The sequence below is a fragment of the Cataglyphis hispanica genome, chromosome 5 (genome assembly GCF_021464435.1).
Source record: "Cataglyphis hispanica isolate Lineage 1 chromosome 5, ULB_Chis1_1.0, whole genome shotgun sequence".
Taxonomy (NCBI): domain Eukaryota; kingdom Metazoa; phylum Arthropoda; class Insecta; order Hymenoptera; family Formicidae; genus Cataglyphis; species Cataglyphis hispanica.
Genome location: NC_065958.1, coordinates 10,317,978 through 10,343,774, shown reverse-complemented (window position 1 = coordinate 10,343,774; position 25,797 = coordinate 10,317,978). Strand labels below are relative to the sequence as shown.

The window sequence follows — 25,797 nt, the reverse complement described above, 5'->3', positions numbered from 1 at the left end:
TATATAAAATTATTATTTTAATATATAATTTATAATATAACTAATATATAATTATATAAATAATTATTGTATATAAGATAATAATTATGTATATAATTATCATATATATATATATATATATATATATATATATATATATATAATAACATATACATGATAAAAATATTTAATAAAATTTATGTAATTTTCCTAAATATATATAAGGCGCCGATAAAATGAAAAATGTATGTAAAGCAAATAAAACAATTTTTGAAATTTGTCTCGTTTAGTCATGTGTTGTTTATTTCGACGAACAAATTATGATAATGTTTATGAAATGTTTATTATTTAATAAAATATTAATAAAAAATAAAACTTGTTACGGAAGAATTTTATATATACCGCGCTGATCTGCAAAAGGCGCATGCGATGATACGATCACGTGTACTGTGACATGTTGATGCAATAATGCACAAAAAGTTATAGTTTTATTAATAGGAAAAATTATTTTTATATAATAGTTTATATCTCGTTGTATTTCGAAATATTGAATTTGTATTATTTAATTTTTGGCAACAATTTCTGTAGCATTACGTTAACCTCCTTTCAAACGTCTAGTCGTTTTATGCTTCATAAAAAAAAGAGAACGTAAGATATTTAAAATTCTATCTAATTATTACAATATTATTATGTGTGATAATGTTGTCAAAACTATATGTTATATTATAGTGTGAAAAAGTTTACAGAAATGCCTCGTTCGAAAGTTTCCGATTTACTTGGTATACTTAAGGGAGCACATAATGTGACAAATGCTCTGATAAAACATCAGGAGGAAGCAATCAAGTATACAATCACACACTCCAGTTTAAAAGATTTACCTGAAAAGTACATACAAGCTGCAAGAAAAAAACTGAGTGACATAGAACCAAGTAAGATTCCTGTAAGTCTTTTGAATAAAACTGATCAATATATCAATCTTTAATATATTGTGCTTCTCTTATAATGTTTGTTTTGTATAGGAACAAGTTGCAAAAGATTTGAAAGAAGCAACTGAGCGTGTGAGTGTGGTTGAGAAAGGTATTAGACAATATATTAGGATAATAGCTAATCAAAATTTGGGTATAAAAAATAATGATTATGCTCCCAAGAAGAAGGCAAAATTACATGTATATAATGCTGCAAAAGATCCAAAAGAATTGCCTATTGATAAAGAAGTCCCTTTACCAAAACATAATAATAATAAATTTACAATCAAAAAATCTTCAGAAGGTGTACAAAATAATACAACATGGAAATATATGACTGTAAAGGAGAAGATTGAAACTATTGCTAATTCAAATAAAGAGATACCTCAAATAGAACTCTCTGATAAAGATAAAGAAATCTTAAGGAAATTAGAATTGGAACACGAGAAAAATATTAAAAATAAGATTGATAGTTCTATTTCTTCCTCTACAATTAAGACATCTGAGAAAAAATGTGCAAACATTCAAACAGAATCTAAAGAAAGACCAAAGGCTAAATTATCAGTTAAACCAAAACAACTTGTAAGTATATTAAAATAAATTTTTAATTATATGTACATATATTTATTTATATTTAATTATTATGAATATCTCATCACTTAATGTACATTATAGTTGTCACCTACTGCCAGAGAAAGAAAAGTTCCTGCTACAAGATTGCAAAGAATGGTAAGCTTTGGTACCTTGGGTCTTGGTCTTGGTGTTGGTACTGTCGCAGAATATACACGGAGAACATTAGGATTAAAAGAGCAAAGTATTGGAGATACAATTGACAGCATGTTCCTCACTAAAGCTAATGCGGAAAGAATAGTTTCAACATTGTGCAAAGTGAGAGGTAAGATTTATAAAAATACTACATATCTATATACATATAAAAGTTATATCATTTTATCAAAAATACAGGTGCAGCTTTAAAAATTGGTCAAATATTGAGCATCCAAGACAATACTATTATAAGTCCTGAATTGCAGAAAGTCTTTGAGAGAGTCAGACAAAGTGCTGATTTTATGCCAACATGGCAAGTAGAGGTAAAAATGATAATAGATGTACAAATTAAAAAAAATTGTATCAATTATATTAATATCAATTATATTAATATGAATTATTGCAATTTCTAGAAAGTATTAAGTAGCGAGCTTGGACACGATTGGAAAAATAAATTGGCATTTTTTGAGGAGAAACCATTTGCAGCAGCATCCATTGGTAAATAAACATTTTCCTTTTTCATGTAATCTCAATTGAAAATCCTTCTATAATTATATGATGTACCTTAGGGCAAGTGCATCATGGTATATTATTGAATAAACAAGATGTAGCAATAAAGATTCAGTATCCAGGTGTGGCTATAGGTATTCAAAGTGACATTGAGAATTTAGTAGGCATAATGAAGGTAACAATATCTCAAATAACATGATATCATAGAGAATAGAGTTTAAATATTATATTATCTTATAATGTCAAATATCATTTATATATTACAGGTTTGGAATATGTTTCCAGAAGGAATGTTTATAGACAATGTGATAGAAGTTGCAAAACGAGAGCTTGCATGGGAAGTGGATTATACAAGGGAAGCAGAATGTACGAGAAAATATAGGGAATTAATGGTGCCTTATCCAGAATATTATGTACCTGCAGTTATAGGTATTGAATAAAAATATCATAAAATATAATTAACTAGATATTAAATGTTAGATACATCATAAAATTTCTAGATAATCTCTCCACAAAGCAAGTATTTACGACAGAGATGATAGAAGGCATACCTGTTGATAAATGTGTAGATATGAATATTAAGATTAGAGAACATATAAGCGAACTGATTATGCGTTTGACCCTAAAGGAATTATTTGAATTTCGATTTATGCAGACTGATCCAAATTGGTCCAATTTCTTTTACAATATTGATACAAAACAGGTATTATATGTACGAAATAATTATTGCTTGTAATTTTAATCAAAGATGTTCTTATAGATATATTTTTCCAGTTAATTTTATTGGATTTTGGGGCATGTAGATCATATGAAAAAGCATTTATGGACAAATATATAGACGTTATTAATGCTGCAAGTGAAGGGAATCGCGATAAAGTACTACAGTTGTCTCGAGAAATGAAATTTCTTACTGGATATGAGTCCAAGGTATCTTATCACACAGATATAATCTATAATATATATATGTAAAATATATATAAAGCAAGATTTATATATTGGCAGATTATGGAAAATGCTCATGTGAATGCGGTCATGATCCTTGGACAAGTATTTGACAATAATCACGAGTATTATGATTTTGGCGGCCAAGATGTGACAAGACGGTACATCTCACATTTTCATATTTAAATTAATATCTCATATCCGATAATAAAATAACAATTGCATATTATATGTGCGCAGGATTCAAGCTTTAGTACCAACCATAATAAATCATAGACTGTGTCCGCCACCCGAGGAAATATATAGTTTGCACAGAAAATTATCAGGGATATTTTTGCTGTGTGCAAAACTTGGAGTTAGGATTAAATGTCGTGATATGTTTCGGGAAATTTATGCTAATTATAAGTTTGGTTGATATATTAGTATTGATGTTAACAAAATATTGAAATGCCTAGACATTTTTTGTACAAATGTATATGCGTTTCCTAATAAAATTATAACATGATACTAGCAATTCTTATCTTAGCAACATGAAAGAATTCAATAGTACGTAATGTATACTTGTGAACACAGATGGCGTGATTCGGATTATTAATTATGGTGGCATATTGACACTGACGATGGTTGCCAGAGGTCTTGAAAAATATCTATTTAAATATATAATTTCTTAAAAATCTAACATATATATGCGAGTTATTTTCAATATCATTGTAAAATGTCTCAGGACAAGATAGGTACATTTTCGAGATCAATCAAAATGTCTTTGCATTAAACAATGTTGATGCCTGTTATACTACTTGTATCTGTTTCGTGCAGTTTTGTCGAAATATAAAAAAAAATTTGTTTACAGTTGGCATCGACATTTTCTTGGAATTTTTGGAAGTAGCATTTAATCACATATTATTTTTTCGAAAAATCTATCCTAAAGAAATTTTCGTTAAGAGAAAAATATATGGAATTACGGTATATGTGTCTGAACATCCAGAATTAAATGAGTACTTGCTAAATGTTTTGAACGCAATCAGGGAAATGATAAAGGAGGATGAGAACAGTGTTAAAACCGTCAATCTTACTTTCTACAATGAGAACAAGTTACCAATAGAAAAATTTGTCTTTGATACCATTAAACTACAAGCAGAATTTATAGAGTATGTTGAATGATTGATAAATATGTTTTTGAGAAAATTCTAATCTTTAAAGTTAATCTGTTCATTTTAAGGAAAGATCCATATTATTTAAAGACAGAAGAAGCATTGAAGACAATCTGTTTAAAATTATCAATGTGCGATACATATTTAAAACCTCTTCCTGATGGCTCAACATTCTCTATAGAAATTCAGACATATGAAACTGCACATATTATTTTAAGCGAGAATCCGAAATGTGAAGAATTTCCATGGATTATTGAAGATAATGCAGTAGAGATGACCAATAAAAATCTATTACCACTGAAAGATATTAAAACTGATTGTTTAAACTTACAGATGTATGTGATTGAGGACACAGCAAATAAAACCTAAGATCTAAGCAAAAATTTGTATAACTAATCTATTTTTGTATTTTTATTTTATATAAAACATAGAAAAATATGTATTTGCAGTTATTAAGTTTATCCTATTAGTTTAGATATAAGTTCTATCTCTATTAAAATGTTACAGATAGCATTATTAACTTTGTCCCATTAGTTTAGATATAAACTCTTTATCTCTATTCCATAAAATGTTGCAGATAGCATTCAGTTGATAAGAACAATCAAACATCTCAGATTTTACTGACACTTTACTGGCATCAATCTTAATGACTTTGACTTTCCATTTGTCTTCAAATTCCTTTATTTGTGTATCATCTATCACACAACTTGACCAAGGTTTGAACCTAGAAAATATTTGAATTAGATTATTTAAAATTTTTATTCAGATTAAATTATGGAATCATAACTGCATTACTTTGTGCCAATCACTATATTTGCCGGTTTCTCTTTTATCGCAGTCATGGTATTCATCAAGTATGGAACATCATTAAAACTTGATGCATCATCAAAAGAAAACACAGAGCACATTGCATCAACTTTATCTTTGCACGCCTGAAAAAAAAATAGTTTTTTATCTTATTTTTTGAATTAAATATATATAGCTTTTCTAAAAATCCTTATTGTTTTATACATACTGGCAAAATATGATTGTATTTTTTTATACTGCTTTCTGATGTGTCCCAGAATTGCAGCTTGAATAAAACAATTTTATCCCAGATTTTTACAGGCCAAAAAACGTTTGTTTTCCTTATACCATTGGTTTCTGTATAATTGTTGGATTCCAAAGTGCCTGCAAGTTTACCCACTACTGAAGTCTTTCCCACACCAGATCTACCTATCATAAAGATTTTGTAAGTGACTTCCTCGATGGAACTGGGTAATGATGGTCTCTCCAGAATACCTGAAATAAACAAAAAGCAGATCTTAGAGCAAAGAAAAGCAATATATGTTTTTATTATTTGTCATATATAGTTAATACCATAGAATCGTCTTTTCTTGGAAGAATTTACATAGAAATGATGGACCAAAGATTCTCCTTCTGCTGAAGCTAACCAGTTCATATTAATAGCATTCATGTCTCTTCACTACGAAATAAAGAAGCAATTAAATATATGCAGATGCATGTGTGTGATAAAATGCATAATTATTCATATAATTTTACATTATAGAGACTTGAAAAATCAATTGTAATCAAATCGATAATATGATCAATATTTCTGTGCGTTATCGACCGTGCGTACAACATCGATCTTTTATGAGAACCGCAACGACCAATTGGAAATCTATATTGCTTATGGCGCATGAAAAATCTCTTTTCCTTTTTTTATCTTTATGTTCTAATAAAACTTTAAAGATTCTTAAAAAGAAAATTTTCATAAATTTTCGTATTTGACGATTCTGTCACAATGCGAATAGACGTAAAAAAAATAAAAAAAACAAATAATATCATATACTAACCGCAATTCAATCTCTCGACGTCTTTTTTAAATTCACAAAAGCAGCACGCGCTCAAGCCAATGGCAGCGCATCCCGCCTTAGCGCGAACCAATCGTCGGGCACACTGCACTCGTTGACGAATGAGACGCCGGACGCGATTGGCCGTGCAAGCGGCGTCGTTTCGGAACGATCGTGCAGCCAGCCAATGGGCGCGACGCGCGCTACGTAACGAGATGTTTGCGACCGAGCCGCCATATTGTGTATGCAGCGCGGGTCGGTGGCGCGTGTATATGGGTCTTTCGTGAGAAATTTTCTCTCTCGCGTTAAACGACAGGGGTGCATGAATCTGTCTACCTGGCTAACTGGGCACATCGCGCGCGCACAATGGATCCGTCTAAATTGAAAGTGGTAGAGTTACGAGCCGAGCTGGCCGCACGCGGTCTCGACACCAAGGGCAACAAACCAGTGCTTGTCGAGCGGCTACGCAAGGCGCTGGAGGAGGAGGAGAAAAGAACGACGACACAAGAATGTAAGTTGCGCCTGTCATGCATCGAGTCTCTTCTATCTTTATTTCTAACATGATTATGTATAAAAAATTTCATCCTATTCTATCCATCTCTTGTGACATATATCGGTATTGCGCGTTCAGATGGCAAGATATTTTCCTGATGATTATTCTGTACTATCTTCTACGAATATGTTTATGATGATGAACTACAAAATGTAGCTGACGAGTAAGATTTACGTCTCTTGAAATTGTGTTGAAAAAGAGTCTCACTATTTATCTAAATATTATTTCTAATACAATGTAATATATATAATATATTTATACTTTGTAGTCTACAAATAAATTACAATATAAATTTCATATTTAGTTGTATTTTTTACAGATGATCAAGAAAAAGCTTCGTATACAGAGAATATAGGTGATACAGCTTTTAAAGAAATACAAGAAACAGTTGCGGAGGCCGCAAGATCTTCACAACCACCAAGGACACCTAGTAGAGCATCAAGAAGTTCTTCCATGGTGACTCCTACAAAAGTTTCTACGAGGAACGCATTAAGGACAGCTACAACTCCAAATTCTTCAAAGCAATCTACTCCGAGCAAACTTCAGTACACTGAGAAATCATATGAAACATTAACGATAATATCAGAGTCTACTTCTGAGGAACATGAAACACAACAAGAAGAAATATTAAAATATTCTCCTGAAAAGCTTGAAGAGAAACAAGAAAATACTGCGTCAAATATTATTCAGGACAAAACTCATTCAACATTGTCTGTAAAATCTCAGGAAGAAGTAAAACATATTAATATTTTAGAAGATAATAAATATGAAGCAAATGTTCTCCAAGTACCTGTGACAGAATCATCTGAAAAAGCTAGTACAATTGCATGTGTAGATCAATTTTCTATATCTCAAGAAGAGCATGAAACAAAATCTAGTATAGATGAAGTTTACAAAGTTCAAAAACAATCTGTAGAAACAAAAAGTCTAGAGGAGAAAGCAGAAATTAAGGAAAATGTCGATGTCGATAAAGTGCAAGATACTTCCGAAAAAGATACTGAAAATAAAATTTCAGTTGAACAAGAGGATGTAAATTATAGAGATGATACATATAATGATAAGAATACTTTAAACATTCCAGAAGTTGAACAATCACATGTGATACCTGATCAGGTAGACAAAACAAGTAATATCGAAATAAAAGATGAAAAGATTACTAATGACAATTATACAGTACAAGATGAAACAATGGACGTTTCTGTTAATATAGAAGATGTAGATGAGAAAATGGGTAATATTCCACAAGATGAACAGGTATATCTATATCTCCTGTAAAATATTAACTTTTTTTATATAGATTATCTCTTGTAGATTTAATATAAGAATCACTATTTTTAATCTTATATTTATTTTTATTTACAAAACAAGATTATAGAAATGTCTGAAAAAAAACAAGAAGATTTAAGCAAACTGGATGCAGAAGAATCAAATAAAAAAGAATACAATGACAGGAAAAGGAAAAGATCTCCTAGCCCAATGGAAGTCCATCGTGCATCTCCTATATCACAGAAGGGAGAAGATGAACCAGATTTTGATGAATCAGCTATGATCTTATCTTGGTGTAAGTTTTTATAAATACTGTGTATCTTTTTTTGGCCAGAATTATTTTTAATTAATTTAAATATATATATATATATATATATATATATATATATATATATATATAATATTATTGTTTTTGTAAATATTTTTTTTTTTGGCTTTTAGATGATTCTGATTTGAATTTAGTTATCGACAAAGAAGGATTTATTTCTGCTACACCTATGCATAACGGTGATTTCTGTCACATATGGGCGGGTGCAAGAGCATCTCATGGTTTCATAAATGGAAAAGTATACTATGAAGCCAAAATTACAGAGCATCATTCTTCTGACACAAAAGACGAAAAATATGTGCTTAGAATTGGTTGGTCAGTTCCCTTCACATCTATGCAACTTGGTGAAAAGGGATTGAGTTATGCATATACGAGTGCTGGGCAAAAGGGCACTGACGGAAAGTTCACAGATTATGGCTCGCAATTTGGCAAGGACGATGTTGTGGGATGCTACCTTGATATGACGCCCGAGAATACCGTAGAATTATCTTATACAGTGAACGGCAAAGATCTCGGATCCGCATTTAGCATCTCCAAAGAAGAGCTCGGCGATAGACCATTATTTCCACATATTCTGAGTAAAAACTGTACGTTTGTCTGCAATTTCGGGCAAGAACACGGGTGGTGCGAACAAATTTCGGATTATATCTTAGTGGGTAACGTAGAATCAAAGGACAGAATTGCCGGTCCTCGTAGACCGGACACAAAAGCACACTGCGAAGTGATAATGATGTGTGGTTTGCCTGCGGCGGGAAAAACTATCTGGGCGAGGAAACATGCAGCCGACCATCCAGATAAATTGTATAATATTTTAGCGCTCCACAACTTGGTTGAAAAAACAGGAGTAAGTATCTGTAAAATATAATAAAATTTTATATATACATATATATAATATCATTAATTATATAACAATATTTTTAGGACGTTGCTCTATCAGATCAAGAAAAAAATTGTCGGCGAGAAGTAATTATTGATAAGTGCAATCGCGCGCTCGATCAACTGATCGATGTGGCAAGTGGTAGAAGACGTAATTATATATTAGACCAGGTATGAAAAAATATACAGTTATGATTTAGATCACCAAATTTAAATATATCTTTTGTAACAATATTTTGTAATATCTTTTGTGGTAGAAGAGCAATGTCTATTCTTCTGTACAAAGGCGTAAAATACGAAATTTTTGCGAATATCAACGAAAAGCGGTCGTTGTCATACCAACAGATGAAGAGTACAATCAACGTTTGTCCACTCATAATACAATCGAAGGAAATGTCTCAGAATCTGATCTTAAGGAAATGAAAGGTATCTCTGTTGATATTGTATTTAATAATATATAGACCATATTCCACTATTATTGGCAGTAATATAGAACATGGCCATAGTAGACTGAAATCAATATAGATATATGCATTATTTACAATGTTTAATTGAAATCATAATTATAGCAAATTTCACTGCACCTTCGGTGGGAGAGAACTTTGACACAGTGGAATGGGTCGGACTTGATGAAGAAGAGGGTAAGAAGCTTATCGAGAAATATAATAAGGAGGGTAAAGAGGCCGGATTTGGTCAGCAATCGTCGACAACAAAACGACCGCGTCTTGACAAGACTGAGACTAGTAACAGAGAAACGCGCGATTCGCGGAACAATCGAGACACGCGAGATCATAGAAGAAATAATTGTAAGTACATATTATTCGCGGTTGCTCATTATGAACTATATGTAGTATTACATTATGTGCTTATGTGAAGATCAAGACAGAGTTCGCAATCCATCTTGGCGCGGTCCTAATATGGGAGGTTGGAGAGGAGAAAGACCACAAAGAGGTGGATATATGAGGCATACTGGTGGTTATGGACCTCCTCATACTCCATGGAGGCTTCGAGGACGAGGTGGACACGCAATGATACGAGGGGTCGACAGAAGAGTTGGTAATGTTGACAGGAGATCAGGAAATGATAGAAACCGATCTGTCGCACCTAGACAAGGAAGTTGGGGTCCTATGAGGTAATTGGCGATTAATCTTTATTGATATAATATTAAAACAGGTAACCTGATAAATCATTTTCCTGATAAATACATTTGCAATGATCTTAGTGGAAGTTATCAAGGATCACAGCAATCCGGTTGGGGTCAGCAGGACAATTGGTCGAGTAATCAAACCCAAGGTAATTGGAATCAGCAAAGTAGCTCCGGTTGGGGTCAGCAACAATGGGCAGGTGGTTGGAAAGGATACGGTCAAAGCACATACAACCAAGCGGCGGGATACAATCAACAGGGATATGGCAATGGTAATTGGAATAGCTGGAATCAGCAGTATTACAACAACCAGTATTGGGGCCAGCAACAACAGAGTGGTCAAACCACTGCAGCTGGCAGCCAAGCTGTAAGCAAACAATAATCCATCATCGTAATCTTACCGAGAATGGAAACTGAATGTAAGGTATAGACATATAGAATGCCGTTTTTGTTTAAACACAAACTTTCAATTATAATTGATATTTTGTAATAATCGATCGTGTTTCTAAAATAATATGTATTTTGCAAATATACATATCTTTGCAGGAGATTACAAGTGAAATGGTTGCACTGACTTCTACCAACATGGGAGGATATAATTATTCGCAACAATAACAGAGTCTTACACGCGAATAAATTGCCTGCTCACAAAGTACTGCAATCAACATACAAATCTCATATATATATATATATATATATATATATATATATATATATATATATATATATATATATCACGGTATTGACAAGTGTTTGAATTTCTTGTGCGATATAAACCTCATATATAGAATTACATTACACATTAACATGATAACGGACATATTGTGCTTTTGGTAAAGATTCTTTCACCCTCATGCACAAAAATATTATTACGAGCTATTAAAAAGAAAACTCTTTCTCATTGCAACAAATGAGAAAAATTATTTTAAAATTATAATATATTAACGAGTTTTAAAAATCCTTACCGGAAACACAGGTCTAATAATCTAAGTGCATTAAAACGATAATGTAACATTCACAAGAAAAAAAAATATAACTTTTTATCACATTTTCTCAAGGAATCATAAAAAGAGATAGGAGAAAGAGGAAGAGTACTACGTATGGGTACAAACTACATGCAAGTAGCATTAAAAGTCGAAAAAAAAAGAAAAATAGTTATTCTCAAAAGTTCTTGTAAATATGTACAGATCTAAAGAGAATTGTGCAGAAAATTATCAATCTATTTATACAAATATATATATATATATATATATAGCGAATTTGGTTCACACAATGAGTACTAGTGCATATTGGAGATTGTTATACACGAATATTGATATAAGACATTCATAATATGTTATGAATGCTTTTCTATATTAAAATTGGATGCGTGTATTGCCGCGTTCTGTCGCCAAAATGTGAGATGAAGCTATTAAATCAGCCAGACACCCAGCATAAATTACATCACATTGGTCAGTATATTATATGTTAGATGTTTCATCAGTTTACTTTTTTATACCTAATTAAATTAGTGTATGATAAGCTTTTTAATCGTTGCATGCCAGGCTTGTTAGTGCATCCAACCAAATTCGCTAATAATAAATCTTTATACAGTAGTGCCCTATTAGAAAGAAATATATATATCTTTATCTTTCTATACACCATTGATAATGTATGAGAAGAAAAAAAATATTGTGGCATAAATAAATTATTCTTTGACACACGTTTTATACATGCAGATCTTTCATTGCACAACACAACACGCAGAACAAGATCTCCCTTGCTACGATAATTAATTTTATTTATTAAGCATCCCAGATGTTTGTACCTATATTGTATCTTCTAATTACACGAAATACTTCTTTTTAATATGATTATCATGTACATGCATAAATATTATATTTTCTTAATATCGAAAATTTCTATGCATCTAATTTTGCTCATTGGTCTTACAGCTATTCTACATCAGTTATTGATTCACAATGCACTTGTTACCCTACGTACTTCCTCTGCTAGGATATATTTCAATTTCCTTACATCCTCTTGAAAATATAAAAAGCGAACACTTGACTATGTCCGTCTGCACGAAAATTTGTTTATTTCTATCTCAACTTCATCTGTATATGTGTCTCGCGACGATATATTTTTATATATATAAATATCGTTTATATGTTTATAAACACGATGTTTATTAACATCCATCCTGAGAATATAAAAGCGTGAACCAATTGTTCGTATTTACATACAAATTCACGAATTTAGTGAAGCGAACATTATATAATTTAGTAACGAAATAAATGCGATCAAGCATCTGTGTGTGTAATACAAATCACCTTTTCATTATGTCGATCGGAAGTAAATATTTGGAAAAATCTTGTGAACAAAATGGAAGACGATTTCCATCTCCCTTTATGAATTTGTTCAATTGTAGGAGAGAGAGATCTTTTTTTACGTTCGAATAATGATTGTCTTAGCTCGGTTTTTTTTCTTCGTACATATTGTACAGTGTGTACATTATACACTGTCTCATTAGCTCGTTTTTTTTCCTGCGTACATGTTGTACAGTGTGTGTGACATTCCGAGCTAAAGTACTTCTGTGTGAAATCGAAAATAATTTAACAATTAAGAATAACGATACGCAAAGTTTTAGATATAATTAAAAGATATTAAGAAAAACGATAGAAAGAAAGAGAAAGGTGAGCTATTTTTTAAGAAATAATCAAGAATTCTATATATTTAATCTACACATAGCATATGCTAGTACCTCTGTGTTACCACATAAGTGAAGAAAAAAATAGGGCAATATTCGTGTGGACCGTATTATATAATGATGATAATCAGTTAGTAATTTTTTTCTATATGAGAAAAAACAAAAAAATTAATAATAATAATCTATGTAAACTCTTAATTGTTGACACAAAAATGTACAAACTTATTCGTAAAAATAAAAAGGTTCTATTTATTTCGGCCTTTCACCTGCATCTTACATCTATAAGTAATGTGTAATTTTATGCGCTACACTGTTTTAAAAATAATGAAATTCAGTCTTGTGTAACACACATAGATCTATCAAAATCATTAAATTTATACAAGTACTGGTACTTTAGAAAGAGAATAGACGAACAAGAATAATATGTGTGGCGTATTATGTAAGGAAACTTTTTCACGTGTATTTGTGTTCATTAGAATACAATACAATAGTCTGTACATGCATCACATAAGCTGATAGCTTGTCGCAACAATTGTTTCTTTTTCTTTTGGTTATATCCAAATGTATTATAATGATTACTATATAATGAGCAAACTCAGAGGAGGCAAAATCAGTACAACATCCATTGTTACGAATGATTAATCTGAAAAATATCGTTCTAATGCATCACATTATATTATTGCTTTAATATATGTATATATGACAATTCAAACGATTAATTATATTGCAAAAATAAAATTGTTTAATAATGAAATAAACGTAGCGATTTCCTGATTAAAATGATTAAAGATGAACGTACGACGGAAATTATATTTCCAGAAATGACAAAATAATAATTGGATCTCACCGATTTCTTCAGTGCGAAAATACAATAATTCCTTTATTACAAAATAACAATTTGTATCATAATCGGTTTCTCATCAAACCTAGTCAATATAACATAAATTAATAAAATTATAATTGAATATATATATTTTTTTTTCGCTTGCATATTTACATAAGAGTTGAGTATATTATAGTACTTTTTTATATATTATGATATAAACTGTTCGATAAAATAATGATGATGCATAAATTTATGCATCACGGTATATGACTTCATCATAGAATATGACCTCAATAAAAAAGATTTGATTAATATTATTGTTACACAATAATTGTTAATGCCATTATTACAAAGTTGACAAAAAATTTGTTTACCTACAAACGCATGTAGATGAAAGATACTTTTAAAAATACTATTTATGTATTTGAACTCAGATAGCCAAGTTTATTAAAAGCAGATCGATCATATCTGCTATCAAAAAGACTACAAATTTGATAGAGAAGTTATTATTGGCGATTAGATCGACAAATTAGTGTCAAAAATCAAGCAGATAATAACTTCTATGCCAAATCTGTAATCTTTTTGCTGACAATAGTTGATAACAAATACTTGGCATAATCTGTTTTCAACAGACTTGGCTATCTGGGCATACATAAAAATATAAAAGTGAATGTATAATTAGTAAAACAATTCCAAATTGTTAAAAATATCGCAACAAATACATTCGTATATAATAATATAAACTCTATATGTAAAAGATCGTAATTATTGTATACATGAAAATAAAAACTGTATACTAGATAATTGCCAATATACTTTTTGATATTAATACGTTCATCGTTCGTTAATCAGGAATAAAAATCGTGTAAAAATAATCGAGCAAGATGCACCTGTATGTCATGGATAATGGCAATGGCATTCTGTTTGACATATTCCTGATTTAGTTGTTAAAACCAACATAAAGTTGGATCTCGATATATGTTAAAAATTCTTTTCAAGAACAATTCACACACACTGTATGTCCTTTTTATTATTATATCAGCTTACACAGAAGGCCAGCTTCAAAAATCCTCTTTTATTTTTGAATTACACAATATAATAAATATATTTCAATATTTTACTCATTACTAATATAGCGAATACATACAGATAAACAAATGCGTTTACTGCAAAAAAAATTAGTTTAAATAACATATATTTCTCATATGTGTTAAATTCATGGGAAAAAATATACTAATATATTAATAATATTTTTGATACACTTTTTGTCTTATATAAATATAAAAACGTAATAACAAAAGATATAATAACAAAATGTTTCCACAAAAATAATATACGCGTAATATACGTACGAAGATTATTTGAAAATAAACTTCCAGTAAGTTTGCAAAATAAAAAGCAAAAAAAAAACACATTTTATTATACACGAAAGTTACACGTATACTTTTCGACGAAGTCGCTATTGTAACAAGTAACCGTTGTGTATAATAAAAAGTGTTTTCTATTTCTTATTTTATTTTGTAAGCCTACCAAAGGTTGTTTCATAATACGTATATATAATTGTCTACATGTATATATTTAGTCTACAAAAAAGAAAAAAATAAATTTCAAAAAAAGAAAAAAATTAATTTTCATATCAAACGTGTGTTCGCATCACAATATAATATATATTTACCATACTGTGTAATGCAATAATAAATACAAAGTCCTGAATATATATGTACAATTTTGGAATTAGTGCGACTTATTCATCGCGCGGTCCATTATTCTCTCAATATATATCAATAAATTAAATACATTATAATAAAAATTCTTCTCAGTAAAGTGAAGAAAGTATATTACACGCTTGATTCAAATAATGCATCGAGATTATGAAAAATATAATATTACTTATGTGCAATAAAGCATTATAAACCGTATATATGTAAATACACACGCTCAAATATTTGCAATTCCCACACATGATTCTGCCCGCATTCACATCGATGTAGCATCTATTCTTTCGACCACCATCTAATTTGTACACATTTAGCTATGCTAACTCTATGAAAAGAATGTACAAATGATTTTCTATACAAATCCGCGAAATTTACTATTATATATATTCAAATTCATTAGATTAGTGCAATAGCCCAACTGTCAAAATAATTCATTATTTTATCGGCTCTCTATTGAATATTCTAATTATAGTAAAATGATTATAATCCACCTAGTTTAAAATACCTACAATACAAATTGCTTATGACATGATTTTTGCGGATGCTGTTATAAATCAAGAGTATGTTCTCACTATTAAAAAACTGAGAGTAAATACAAAAAGAGAAATAGATTTTAAAATCTAATCATCTATAATGAGACACATGAAAAAAAAATTAAAAAAAATATCGATTGACGATAATAATTGTCTCGTTTAAATAAACATTATTCCTGATTACGGATATCGATATAAATTACATCAATGGACGGGCTGTACGAAGAAGAAAGATTATCCCCTCTCATTCTCCTCGTTGAGGAGAGAGGTGTGAAGAACGAGGAGGTAAATGTACAATGATACATGGTATATATAATATTTATAGAATCAAGTTCAGAACGCGATTGAAACCATTTAGCCTATTAATCTGACTGAGATTTGTAGTGTAATTCTATAAATTATAACTTATATATACAATACACGATATTATCGTTGTGATATTACCCACTGTCACGGATTAAGCCCGCCGGGTCTCTTCCGGTTTCGCCTATTCCTCTCTAGAAGGAATGACAGATCTAATGGATCTTTCTTGTTCGGCATTCTCTGCAGTAGATTCAATAGAATACTATTTAATCTCTTCCTCTGTTCTTCCCTCTGCAAATGAAAATATGGCAAATGCAAATAATCGCACAATAACAAAAATACTTACCAAGCCTTAGATTCTTTGGCGCGATCATTACCTGAGCGTATGATGTTATAGGCGATGCGACTGTCAGGATCTCGCCCGATCTTCGTCTTGTCCTATTACCGCACTTGTGTTCTTTACTATGTATTTTGATATTATCGGATTCCAACTTTTGATTTCCGTCTATTTCTTGATTGTTATTCTTCTTCTTGTCCTTGGACATTTTGATTCCATCTAGACTATGAGGCTGAAAATAATGAAAAATTTAAATGTTAATCAATCAATTGTATTTGATGCATTGAAAAGTATTAATATGAAAATTTTATTGACAAAACAATAACCGCACTTACCAGATAGGTACGATAATGCTTTATACGTTGCGGGAAGGTTTCAAATGCATAAGGTTTCGTGCATACAGCATGCCTGGCTCTAGCCACCTTCGTGAAAAGCCGCGCTGCGCGATCCACACGATACTCGCAAACATAAGTATGTTCAGGAGTCGAACCGACTGGACGTCCTAAAATAAAAAAATTATTTTCGTTACAAAGCGATATATATTATATCCAATAAGAATCAAAAACAAAATCTAATATATACCTTTACAGAAAGTATGTGGATCCAACACCCAACATCGCTCAGCCACAAGATCACAAGGAACAGCCTCATATAACGGGGCGCACACGACTTCGTTCACGTAGAATTTGCGCGTTGGCTCGTGATACGTTTCATGAGGTCTAAGATAATGATGTCCAAAAACAAACCTCTCGCCCCTATTAAATGGATGATTTTAAGAGCAATATTTTAGTTTTTTAAATCGAAATACAATCAACTTATTCGTCAGTATAAAACAATCACTTACTCGTTATTCTTCCACAGACGTTCAATCCTAAAAATATCCATCTGCTCGTAATCGGGCTTTTGTATAGTTTTATATGTATGTTTGTCGGGAGTGTCCCTTAAAACATACACCGTGTCGCCCTGTCGAAGCTGTAAATCGCCCCGCAACAATGTCACATAGTGCTTTTTGCCTTCTTCTTCCTCCTCACCCTCTAATGGTATTTCCAGATCAACTTCGCGCGGTTGGCATCTCTCGCATAGATAAGACTCGATGCTCGTGTCAGCTTTAACGCAGTCGCAATGTTGCCAAACGAGACAACGCTCGCACTGGATCATTAAACCTTCATCTCTACATAAATTATCGGTGTAAAGACATATTTTAAATAAAGATAATTATATATTTTTAATAATATATAAAATAAAAAATAATAATTTACCTGTGTAATCCGCAAATGCATCTAATCACATCTTCTTCTCCGGCCGTGGATCCACGAGGTGGCAGGAAGCTCTGAGATGGCGGAGACCCCATCGCCTCCGTTATAGCATCCACGAAATCGGGTTTACTGCTCAGGTATAGTTTCCGGAGTCTGGCTGCAGCGATTCCTATCTCAGATGTTCTACCAAAGAATCTCACATTGTTGTCAAAGAGCCTTATCATATCGTGATCAAAGTGCTCCGCAGTCTTGTAATGACCAGTGCCAATACACTGATCTATTGTGCTCAGATCAATGGGTTCTGTTATCTTTTCATAATAATCGGACAATTTTCTCTTAGGGGGTAAATTTATGAATGGTGTACACAATGGCTGACCATTTTCGTCATTCGCCGTTGCAACGATTGTGTATAAATCTTTCAGTACCTGTAAAAAAAATTAGGACAATTATAATTTATAATTATTTATATTTATATTTTTCTTGCATCAATGTATTGAAAATAATATAAAAAGTCTCCACACACGCATCAACCGACCTTAGCTAGTTTTGCAGTCTTATGTACCTCCGGATCGTCCTGCGCCTGCGCAAGCCTACGAGTTCGTACGGTTCGCGCGTTAGTGTTCGTTAATGCGGTCAATTGCGAGAAGAACGCGTCAGATTGTGCCTTCGAATCTCCGGAACTTTTCTCTTTCGCGATATTCGCATTACCAATCTTTGTTTTTCCATTCTGCACCTGAATTTGCTGTACCGACGCCGATTTAAGCCGTCGTACTTTTTCCAGATTTCTCAGCAGGAAGCAGTGATGTTCGCGCGCAAAGCATCGCTGCTGGTAAGACATCGGTTTCAATTGTGGTGTATTATGCGTTAACGTCGGATCTCCCACTTTGCGAGATTTGCAAATGTTCTTGGAATTGGCCGATTGTACCGCATTCGATTTCCGAATGTTCTTCCGCGGTCTGCCAACTGATCTTCTTTCAATAGACTCTACTTGAGATGATGGTAAAGATGGAACACTTCTAGCCACTCTTTGACTCTTTCCACCTGCCATATAGAATTTACAATTGAAATATATCTGACATAACTTATCTTATGTGTAGACAATATATTTAATTTTTATTGATTTACCTATAACACCTCTACAGGCACTACTACCGCATCTACATTGCTGTCCTTCCGACGGATTGAAAAGCGCAAAATTGTAATCATACGTTAATTCCTCCCCCGGCTTGATGTTTCGCGATGCGAATAGTGCCATACGCGGTAGCCCGAGAACGCTCCATTTCTGCATCTCGCAATTGGGCTCGCACGAATGATTTACGAATCTCCCGTCACCGCCCATACGATGACCATCGATCACCAGACCACCGTCCAGATGCAAGCAATAATGATGTGTGTCATTGGCATACCTATCATTTTTAATTTACATTTTCATATCTATTTTTTAATTTTATTACAATATTTATTAATAATTATTATTTAAACTTGAATTTGCATATACAAATTGAATCACACCTGGTCGCCATTCTCGATTTAAATTCCCTTTCTGATACGACTTCGCCCACGTACTCGAGGATAAAATCTCCAGATTTGATGGCTTGCTGGGTCCTTACACCCCATCCCTTATCCTCTGTCATAAATCTTTGCAATCCCGGCGACCACTCGTGCTTTTGAATCTTTTGATTCTCGCATTTTTCACCACAAGGGCATAATTGCGGCGAACATTCGCTAAATACCATGCGATTAATACAATCGTCTCCGCAACCGCTCTCCGGTTTGCATTCACACGCTTGCGCCTCATAGAGAGTAGTCGGCTTAACATCGTAATAAATGTTTGTCCGAATTTTTCTGCAAATAGATGCAAAATTATTGTATAAAATTATATATATATATATATATATATATATATATATATATATATATATATATATATACACATACTTAATTTATTATATGTATAATACATTTTTTCTTTAAATTATTTTTTAATATATTATATATATTTGTTTGATATTTAAAGATTTCCAATATATTGATTCATAATAATCGTCATATCTAGAATTAAAAGAAAACGCTTTACTCACTTGTAATTCCACGATGGCACCAAATTCCGACCAGGTAGCCTTGATTGAGCGTGCAACCACAATAAATCGTATTGCAGTTGCAACTGTGTCTTCTTCTGGCGTAAGAGTTTCCCGGTCGGTATAATGTTTGGCAATTGCTCGGCAGCGGTATAATGCTCGCCAGTGGGGCAGATAATAATCTTCCTTTTGGCATCGGCACTGGCAAGTTTTTTAGACTCAAGATCCTTCTTGTACTCGGAGAATATATTGCTAGCCTGTAAGTATCGTTTCTTCCATTTCGACTGTTTCTTTCGATTGTGTACGGAAAGTCCTGCGGGCTTTCTGTTAATCTCTTGATCCTCGCTGGCTACGTCGCTGCTGGGTGGTGCCTCGCTTTCCGTATCGTAGCCTGCGCTCCTCAATCTCTTTGCGCTCCTACCGTAGAGATTGGAAGGACTGATCGAGCCTCTTCTTCTTTTGTGATTATTGTTGAAGCAACCAGACAATTCCATTTTGACATTCGCCGCCGCCTGAGCATTTACGCGTTCCAATTTCCTTAGGTTTTCTTCGTTCAGCTCCGCGATACGTTGGCTTTGATTATAACGCTCGAGGGATTCTTCCAGCGATGCATTCTCGTCATAGATACGACAGTCCGGTATCTTTTCGTATTTGATTAGACCCGGATATAGCTTTTCAGATAATACACTGCTATCAGACTCTACGAGATCTTTGCGAACTCGTAGCTGACCGGGACAAGATTCAATTACTTCGTCCGAACCACTTCGACTGGATGTCTCTTGCACCATACTGGAATTGTCCACGTTTTTCACATCACCTCTTACGACGTGCTCTCTATTATCATTGTTCTCCATTAAAACATCCCGGGTTTCTTTTTCTAAAGACATCTTATTGTCCTCCACATCTTCGGATATGTTTTGATCCTTACGTATCTCGTTAGCGCCAACTGGTGCAGTCGTTTTAGTCATCCCGGAAGAGTTAACAGTAAGCTTCTTCTTCTTTTTCTTTAGAGTAGGAAAGCCCGTGCGATTAATGGCTTTTCGTCTTCGTATTTTCTTCTTCGTGAGAATCATTGCTGCGGTATTATTCATGAGATTTGGCACGCTCGAATTACCGATTTGTGCTTTGCTTTCCGTGATAGTGTCACCATCATCGAACATCGCAGATTCGTGTGTCTCCGAGTCGACCTTTATAGTCTTTTCCATACGAATATGTTCAAGGTCTAGCTTGTCGTCCGATTGTGTTTTATCGGCCTTGATTGATTTTTCCGCCACTACTATCTTTTCTAATTTACTAGATTTTTCCGTGGTAGCTTTGGAACTCTTTTCCATTACCTTGTCAAGAATGCCGTGATTTTCAGACGGCAATTTCGTAACAGTAACACGAAGATCCTTAACGATTTTCTTCTTCCGACGTGGTTGAACTTCCAACTGGACAATGGATTTATCTTCGTCTTCACCCTGCTTCTCAGATACCGTACTCTCAGCGTCCCTCGGTCTCTTCTTGGGCGTTACTGGCATGGCCTCTTCATCATGAATGGAGGACGTTGAGCTGCCGCCACCGCCATATCTCGTAATAGTGGCCTCAATCGCTTCTTCTATGTGGCTCTCTGTGGAATTGGATTCATTCACATTTGCATCCGTGCAGCTCGCGTTCGAACTCTGCGAGCTATGCGGACTCGATATGTGATAGTGGCGTTTCTTCAGCGGCAGCCGCTGCTCATTCGGATTGGAACTTGTGCTAGTGTTTGCGCTGCTCTTGGAATCAGCATTCGTCAATACTTTTTCTTTCTTTAGACGCCGTTTCAATTTCTGATCCTCACTCGTGTTAACGTCACCGCCTTTCCTCTTTTTCGTGATTTTCTTTACGCGAAAAATTTGCGGTAGCTCTGAATGATTGGCAGTAGTGTTGTTTCTGCCCAAGCTACACGATCTTGCAAACTCATCAATCAGCTTCTCCAACTCGTGAAGGATGCACGAATCGATAATACGTATAGGTTTCTCTGGTGGTGTCAACAGTTTCTTATGATGCTTGTGATGATGACGCTTGTGGCAATGATTGTGCTGCATCGGCTGCATTGCTTTATCGCACTTGTTAGATACGTGCTTCATTATTTCGGCCTTTAATATGTCGCCGACTGGTAGCGAGATTAACGTCTGCACGCCCACGCCATTGGTCTCATGATTCGCCACGGTTGTTTTCTTGTTACATTTGTTTTCCTTTAAAACACGCCTGCCAACCGGTGGTGCGACTTTCTTCACTAGATTCTGCTTCTTAGATACAACAGCCGCTGCATTATTCCTGTTCTCCTTCGAACCCGTTCTCTTACCGGTACTCTTTTGATCTTTGGAAACTTGATGTTCACACGTTTTTTGTCGCGTCAACGGAACCGTGGTCTTGTTAGGTACACACGTTCTATCTTGTCTGACTTTCCGACAACTCCTACCATCGCATTGCGGCACAAGTTTGCTTGCGGTAGATCTGCTTAGGCACTTTACTCTCATCGGGGAATTCGTCGTTCCTGTCTTCTTGATCATCGTTCTCTCCTGCGAAAGCTTCACCGGATTACTGTAACGTTTCTTCTGATACGTTGTTGGTTGTTTACCTTTTATTCTTTTACTCGCAGGAGATACGTCCTCTTTTGCATCTCTTGATGCAATCGGTTTTGCGTTACCTCGTTTCCTGGCCAAAGACGCATCTTCTTTGGCGCTCTTCAAAGTCGATTCTTTCGTAATTGCTTGCTTCTTCTCCGTTAATCGAGAATCAGAATTTTTTACAGTTTTCGAAGACTCATTTTTGTCTTTTTCCGATTTTTCAATCTTTTGAATCTTCTCGACGATCTCCGGCCTTAGACGCGGCCTGCCGGGTCCACGCGGTTGAGCGGATACTGCTTTCGCTGGCCTACCAGGTTTCCGTTTCGGAGGGTACAATACGCGGTCAACATTTACCACCGGTTTAGTAGTGACCGGCGGTTGAATCGGTGATTGGGTAGGCGCTGGAGGACTGACAGGACTAACTGCCAAATGTAATGGACTGTTGTCGACCGATTGAATGCCAGAATCAGGCGACACATTCGACACGCATGGATACTCATTGTCGTTGTTTAATTTTTTACCGCTGCACTTGCTGCGTCTCTTTCGCGGCTCCGATAGCATGGCAGTCTTTTCGACAAACTGCTGCAACAAAGTAGAACTGTACACAGGCACGGGAATCTGATCGCCGTTCTCACTAGTATCCGAGTCTGCGCCGAGCGACATGCGTTCAATCGCTTTTGACACTAATCGACCGCTCTCAGAATCTTCAAATCCGTCGAACGGCGCGTCCTCCTGCTCGTGTGAAGGTACGATCGCAGTCAAATCTTCTTGATTAATTTCTTGTAGCGATGTACGATGCTGCGACTGTTGCTGCTGCGTCTGTTGCGACGCCACGTGTCCCGCAGATGAGTCCGAATCTTCGCTACTACATTCTGAGGACTATAAGTCGAGTGTTTTTCCAAATAGTATTTTTTCATTTAATTTATAATTATTATATATACAATAATTATTTACCTTATTTCCGTGATTGGTTTTAAGTTTCTTTGTAACGTTTTTCTTGTTTTTTTCACATTTAATTTTCTCGGAATCTTCCTTTTTTGGGCCTTTCATAGTGATTTTTAATTTCAATGCTCCCTGTAAATGTAATATTTTCCTATTATATCTTCCTATAAAAATCATTAGAATAAAAAACAAAAACTAATAGGATTGGAATATATAATGCCCCATTTCAGTATACTTGTTCAAAATTGGTTTCTTGAATGGAAAACGTTTGTTCACTGTGTTCGGAAGAACAGTCCGAATTAGATCCACTATCCTCTTCTTCGTCACCGCTACTTTCGTCGTCTGACTCTGAATTAGAATCTGAATAAGAACAACTGCCTTCGCTTCCACCAGAACTTTCGTCGTCAGAATCAGAGTCTTCTTCAGAATCGACCGAATCTGTTCCTATAAATATATCAAAAAATATATCAAAGAAAGTTATTACGATTTATTTATGCATGGCAATAAAATTTCCAAATAATCGAGATTTGCAGCTATACCATTAGGTTCAGTAGTAGGATCCCAGCTACCACCACCCTTTATGGCATCCATATCAACGGTTGAAGGGAGCTCTTTCTCTTGCTCCCCATCGTTTTCCTCCCAATTCCAATTTTGTAATTCTAAATCTGAGGGATGATGAATAACGGCGTTCCATCCTGAATCACCAGACATTTTTCAGCTTATCTGACATCCAGCTGGATCCAATAGAATACCATTCCTTATACTTTTGTTCACTCATCAAGCCTTTTTACAATAACAAAAAGCATATCTTCGAGCCTTGGTTTATAGAATATTCATTTGCGAATAATCACTAATGTCATTTTTCTCAAGGCAGGCAAATTTAGCCAGTTTAATGATTTCGTTGCACTGTAAAAAAAAAAGAATATTTTCATTACTTTAATATTAATTTTCGACAACATAATCAAATATCATTAAATATTATCTAAAAAATAGTAAAAAAATTGTAAAAAAAAATAAATTGCCAAGAATATCTTTATGTAACATAAAATATCGTTTCTACAGAAATAAACTTGTTAGTCAAAAGCTTTATACGACAAGTATATGTCAAAAGATTTCAAGGATTACTAGTCTGTATGTGTCAAACGCGCAATTGTGCAATTTAAGAGATGAAGACAAACATTTAAAATCCTAACAACAGGTATGTCTAAATTGTTATTCGGCCAGCGTTCTAAAAATTTCGCGGCCGCCTCTGGTGACGCGTCACACGCAGGTAAACAAGAAATACGTAACATTTGCGCGAAATCGGAGCTCGACGCTTTATCGTTTGTATCTGTTTCGGCTCCGCAGAACGCACGACTGTCTCGTCGATGTTTTGCAATTTTTCGATAAACGTTACCTGGCCTGGTGGACACGCCGATATTGTCGCGTACGAATCGGCGACGACGAAAACGACAGCTGTTTCCTCTCTTCGTGCGCCAGATGTGCGTCTCTCGAAACGTCGCGATTTGGCGCGAAATGTCGCCGCGCCAGCTCCGATATCAGGCGATGTCGCGTCGCGACGATCGCCAGGAAGGCGACGACGGTGTCGTCGGAGCGCGTGGGAATCGCTCGCGCGATGACGGGGTCGCCTTCCCGCCGCGACGAATACAATTGGAAAGTCCGATGTTTACGTCCCCCCTCGATCACAACGCGATCACAAAATGGCGTTTCACGGTGACGGTTGTTAACTCGTTGCGCCGTCTCTCCCGGCTCGTATCAGGGCACTTCAAGTGCGCGAAAGGGCTCACCCGCGCGGTTTACGCACGGCGACAGTCGCGCCGGCGGCCGAGACGCACGTTGCCGAGGACTCTCCTCCGCCGATTCTCCCCCCGGGTCCCGGGTACTTTACGCCGGACAGATTCGCGTGTCGCGTGTGCGTCTCAAGCGCGAGACGTGCGTCAAGATTCGCGCATCGCGTTTCGCGAGAAACTGCTTGCTCGCCGCGCGCCGCGACGTCAGCGCTACCGAGAGCGAACCACGTGTCACTAGTTTTCTTCGAATAACGCGAGAATGTTATCGGAAGATATCCGCGTGTCGATAACCGGTACTTTCGTTTTTTTTTTATATTTAAGATTATAAGAGCTTTCTAGCAAGGAACACAAATACAATGTCACGCAATTGGCTATTAAATAGAGAATTTTTAAAGACCCTAAAATATTTTTATTTGA

The 25,797-nt window shown here is 34.6% G+C and overlaps 5 protein-coding genes across 8 annotated transcripts; 3 read left to right on the top strand and 2 right to left on the bottom strand.

Annotated features, from left to right (window-relative positions):
• The first annotated feature begins 399 nt into the window (after positions 1–399).
• Positions 400–3,668, top strand: LOC126849398 (atypical kinase COQ8B, mitochondrial). Of its 3 annotated transcripts, none has more exons than XM_050591176.1 (12): positions 400–627; positions 726–919; positions 999–1,526; positions 1,620–1,839; positions 1,908–2,032; positions 2,123–2,207; positions 2,279–2,394; positions 2,486–2,648; positions 2,720–2,922; positions 2,994–3,146; positions 3,222–3,322; positions 3,402–3,668. In XM_050591176.1, the coding sequence occupies exons 2-12, from the start codon at positions 728–730 to the stop codon at positions 3,574–3,576; spliced, it is 2,061 nt and encodes a 686-aa protein (XP_050447133.1). In that variant the 5' UTR covers positions 400–627; positions 726–727; the 3' UTR covers positions 3,577–3,668. The 3 variants fall into 3 exon arrangements, with proteins under 3 accessions (XP_050447133.1, XP_050447134.1, XP_050447132.1); XM_050591177.1 differs by having other exon boundaries at positions 719–919; XM_050591175.1 differs by having other exon boundaries at positions 709–919.
• Positions 3,669–3,734: 66 nt separating this feature from the next.
• Positions 3,735–4,704, top strand: LOC126849416 (mitotic spindle assembly checkpoint protein MAD2B). The gene is made up of 3 exons (XM_050591213.1): positions 3,735–3,895; positions 4,012–4,309; positions 4,381–4,704. The coding sequence occupies exons 1-3, from the start codon at positions 3,877–3,879 to the stop codon at positions 4,679–4,681; spliced, it is 618 nt and encodes a 205-aa protein (XP_050447170.1). The 5' UTR covers positions 3,735–3,876; the 3' UTR covers positions 4,682–4,704.
• Positions 4,696–6,086, bottom strand: LOC126849412 (ciliogenesis and planar polarity effector 2-like). The gene is made up of 5 exons (XM_050591206.1): positions 5,855–6,086; positions 5,672–5,777; positions 5,328–5,593; positions 5,108–5,244; positions 4,696–5,036 (listed from the first exon to the last, which is right to left on the bottom strand). The coding sequence occupies exons 2-5, from the start codon at positions 5,766–5,768 to the stop codon at positions 4,829–4,831; spliced, it is 708 nt and encodes a 235-aa protein (XP_050447163.1). The 5' UTR covers positions 5,769–5,777; positions 5,855–6,086; the 3' UTR covers positions 4,696–4,828.
• Positions 6,087–6,393: 307 nt separating this feature from the next.
• Positions 6,394–13,255, top strand: LOC126849390 (heterogeneous nuclear ribonucleoprotein U). Its single transcript, XM_050591164.1, has 10 exons — positions 6,394–6,658; positions 7,020–7,954; positions 8,069–8,261; positions 8,408–9,138; positions 9,216–9,341; positions 9,428–9,596; positions 9,740–9,976; positions 10,047–10,302; positions 10,393–10,738; positions 10,861–13,255. Exons 1-9 carry the CDS (start codon positions 6,514–6,516, stop codon positions 10,694–10,696), a joined length of 3,096 nt encoding a protein of 1,031 aa, XP_050447121.1. The 5' UTR covers positions 6,394–6,513; the 3' UTR covers positions 10,697–10,738; positions 10,861–13,255.
• A 183-nt stretch (positions 13,256–13,438) lies between these two features.
• On the bottom strand, positions 13,439–25,462 carry LOC126849386 (histone-lysine N-methyltransferase ash1). 2 transcript variants are annotated; one of them, XM_050591156.1, is made up of 15 exons: positions 24,987–25,462; positions 24,130–24,496; positions 23,826–24,034; positions 23,603–23,722; positions 20,058–23,527; positions 19,489–19,821; positions 19,102–19,382; positions 18,512–19,017; positions 17,980–18,401; positions 17,565–17,891; positions 17,303–17,475; positions 17,056–17,222; positions 16,761–16,952; positions 16,525–16,674; positions 13,439–13,646 (listed from the first exon to the last, which is right to left on the bottom strand). In XM_050591156.1, the coding sequence occupies exons 2-14, from the start codon at positions 24,299–24,301 to the stop codon at positions 16,531–16,533; spliced, it is 6,516 nt and encodes a 2,171-aa protein (XP_050447113.1). In that variant the 5' UTR covers positions 24,302–24,496; positions 24,987–25,462; the 3' UTR covers positions 13,439–13,646; positions 16,525–16,530. The 2 variants fall into 2 exon arrangements, with proteins under 2 accessions (XP_050447113.1, XP_050447112.1); XM_050591155.1 differs by having other exon boundaries at positions 13,439–16,674.
• Between the last annotated feature and the right edge of the window lie 335 nt (positions 25,463–25,797).

Coding starts and splice junctions, on each gene's coding strand:
- LOC126849398 (XM_050591175.1), top strand. CDS start 605: ATGCTTCATAAAAAAAAGAGAAC. Junction 1,527..1,619: donor CAGTTAAACCAAAACAACTT/GTAAGTATATTA, acceptor TGTACATTATAG/TTGTCACCTACTGCCAGAGA. Junction 2,208..2,278: donor ATTTGCAGCAGCATCCATTG/GTAAATAAACAT, acceptor GATGTACCTTAG/GGCAAGTGCATCATGGTATA.
- LOC126849416 (XM_050591213.1), top strand. Junction 4,310..4,380: donor CTACAAGCAGAATTTATAGA/GTATGTTGAATG, acceptor GTTCATTTTAAG/GAAAGATCCATATTATTTAA.
- LOC126849412 (XM_050591206.1), bottom strand. CDS start 5,768: ATGAATGCTATTAATATGAACTGGTTAGCTTCAGCAGAAGGAGAATCT. Junction 5,245..5,327: donor AATACAATCATATTTTGCCA/GTATGTATAAAA, acceptor TTTTTTTTTCAG/GCGTGCAAAGATAAAGTTGA. Junction 5,037..5,107: donor AATATAGTGATTGGCACAAA/GTAATGCAGTTA, acceptor AATATTTTCTAG/GTTCAAACCTTGGTCAAGTT.
- LOC126849390 (XM_050591164.1), top strand. CDS start 6,514: ATGGATCCGTCTAAATTGAAAGTGGTAGAGTTACGAGCCGAGCTGGCC. Junction 6,659..7,019: donor AAGAACGACGACACAAGAAT/GTAAGTTGCGCC, acceptor TATTTTTTACAG/ATGATCAAGAAAAAGCTTCG. Junction 9,139..9,215: donor ACTTGGTTGAAAAAACAGGA/GTAAGTATCTGT, acceptor CAATATTTTTAG/GACGTTGCTCTATCAGATCA.
- LOC126849386 (XM_050591155.1), bottom strand. CDS start 24,301: ATGTCTGGTGATTCAGGATGGAACGCCGTTATTCATCATCCCTCAGAT. Junction 23,528..23,602: donor AAACCAATCACGGAAATAAG/GTAAATAATTAT, acceptor CTCGACTTATAG/TCCTCAGAATGTAGTAGCGA. Junction 17,223..17,302: donor TCCACATACTTTCTGTAAAG/GTATATATTAGA, acceptor TTTTTATTTTAG/GACGTCCAGTCGGTTCGACT.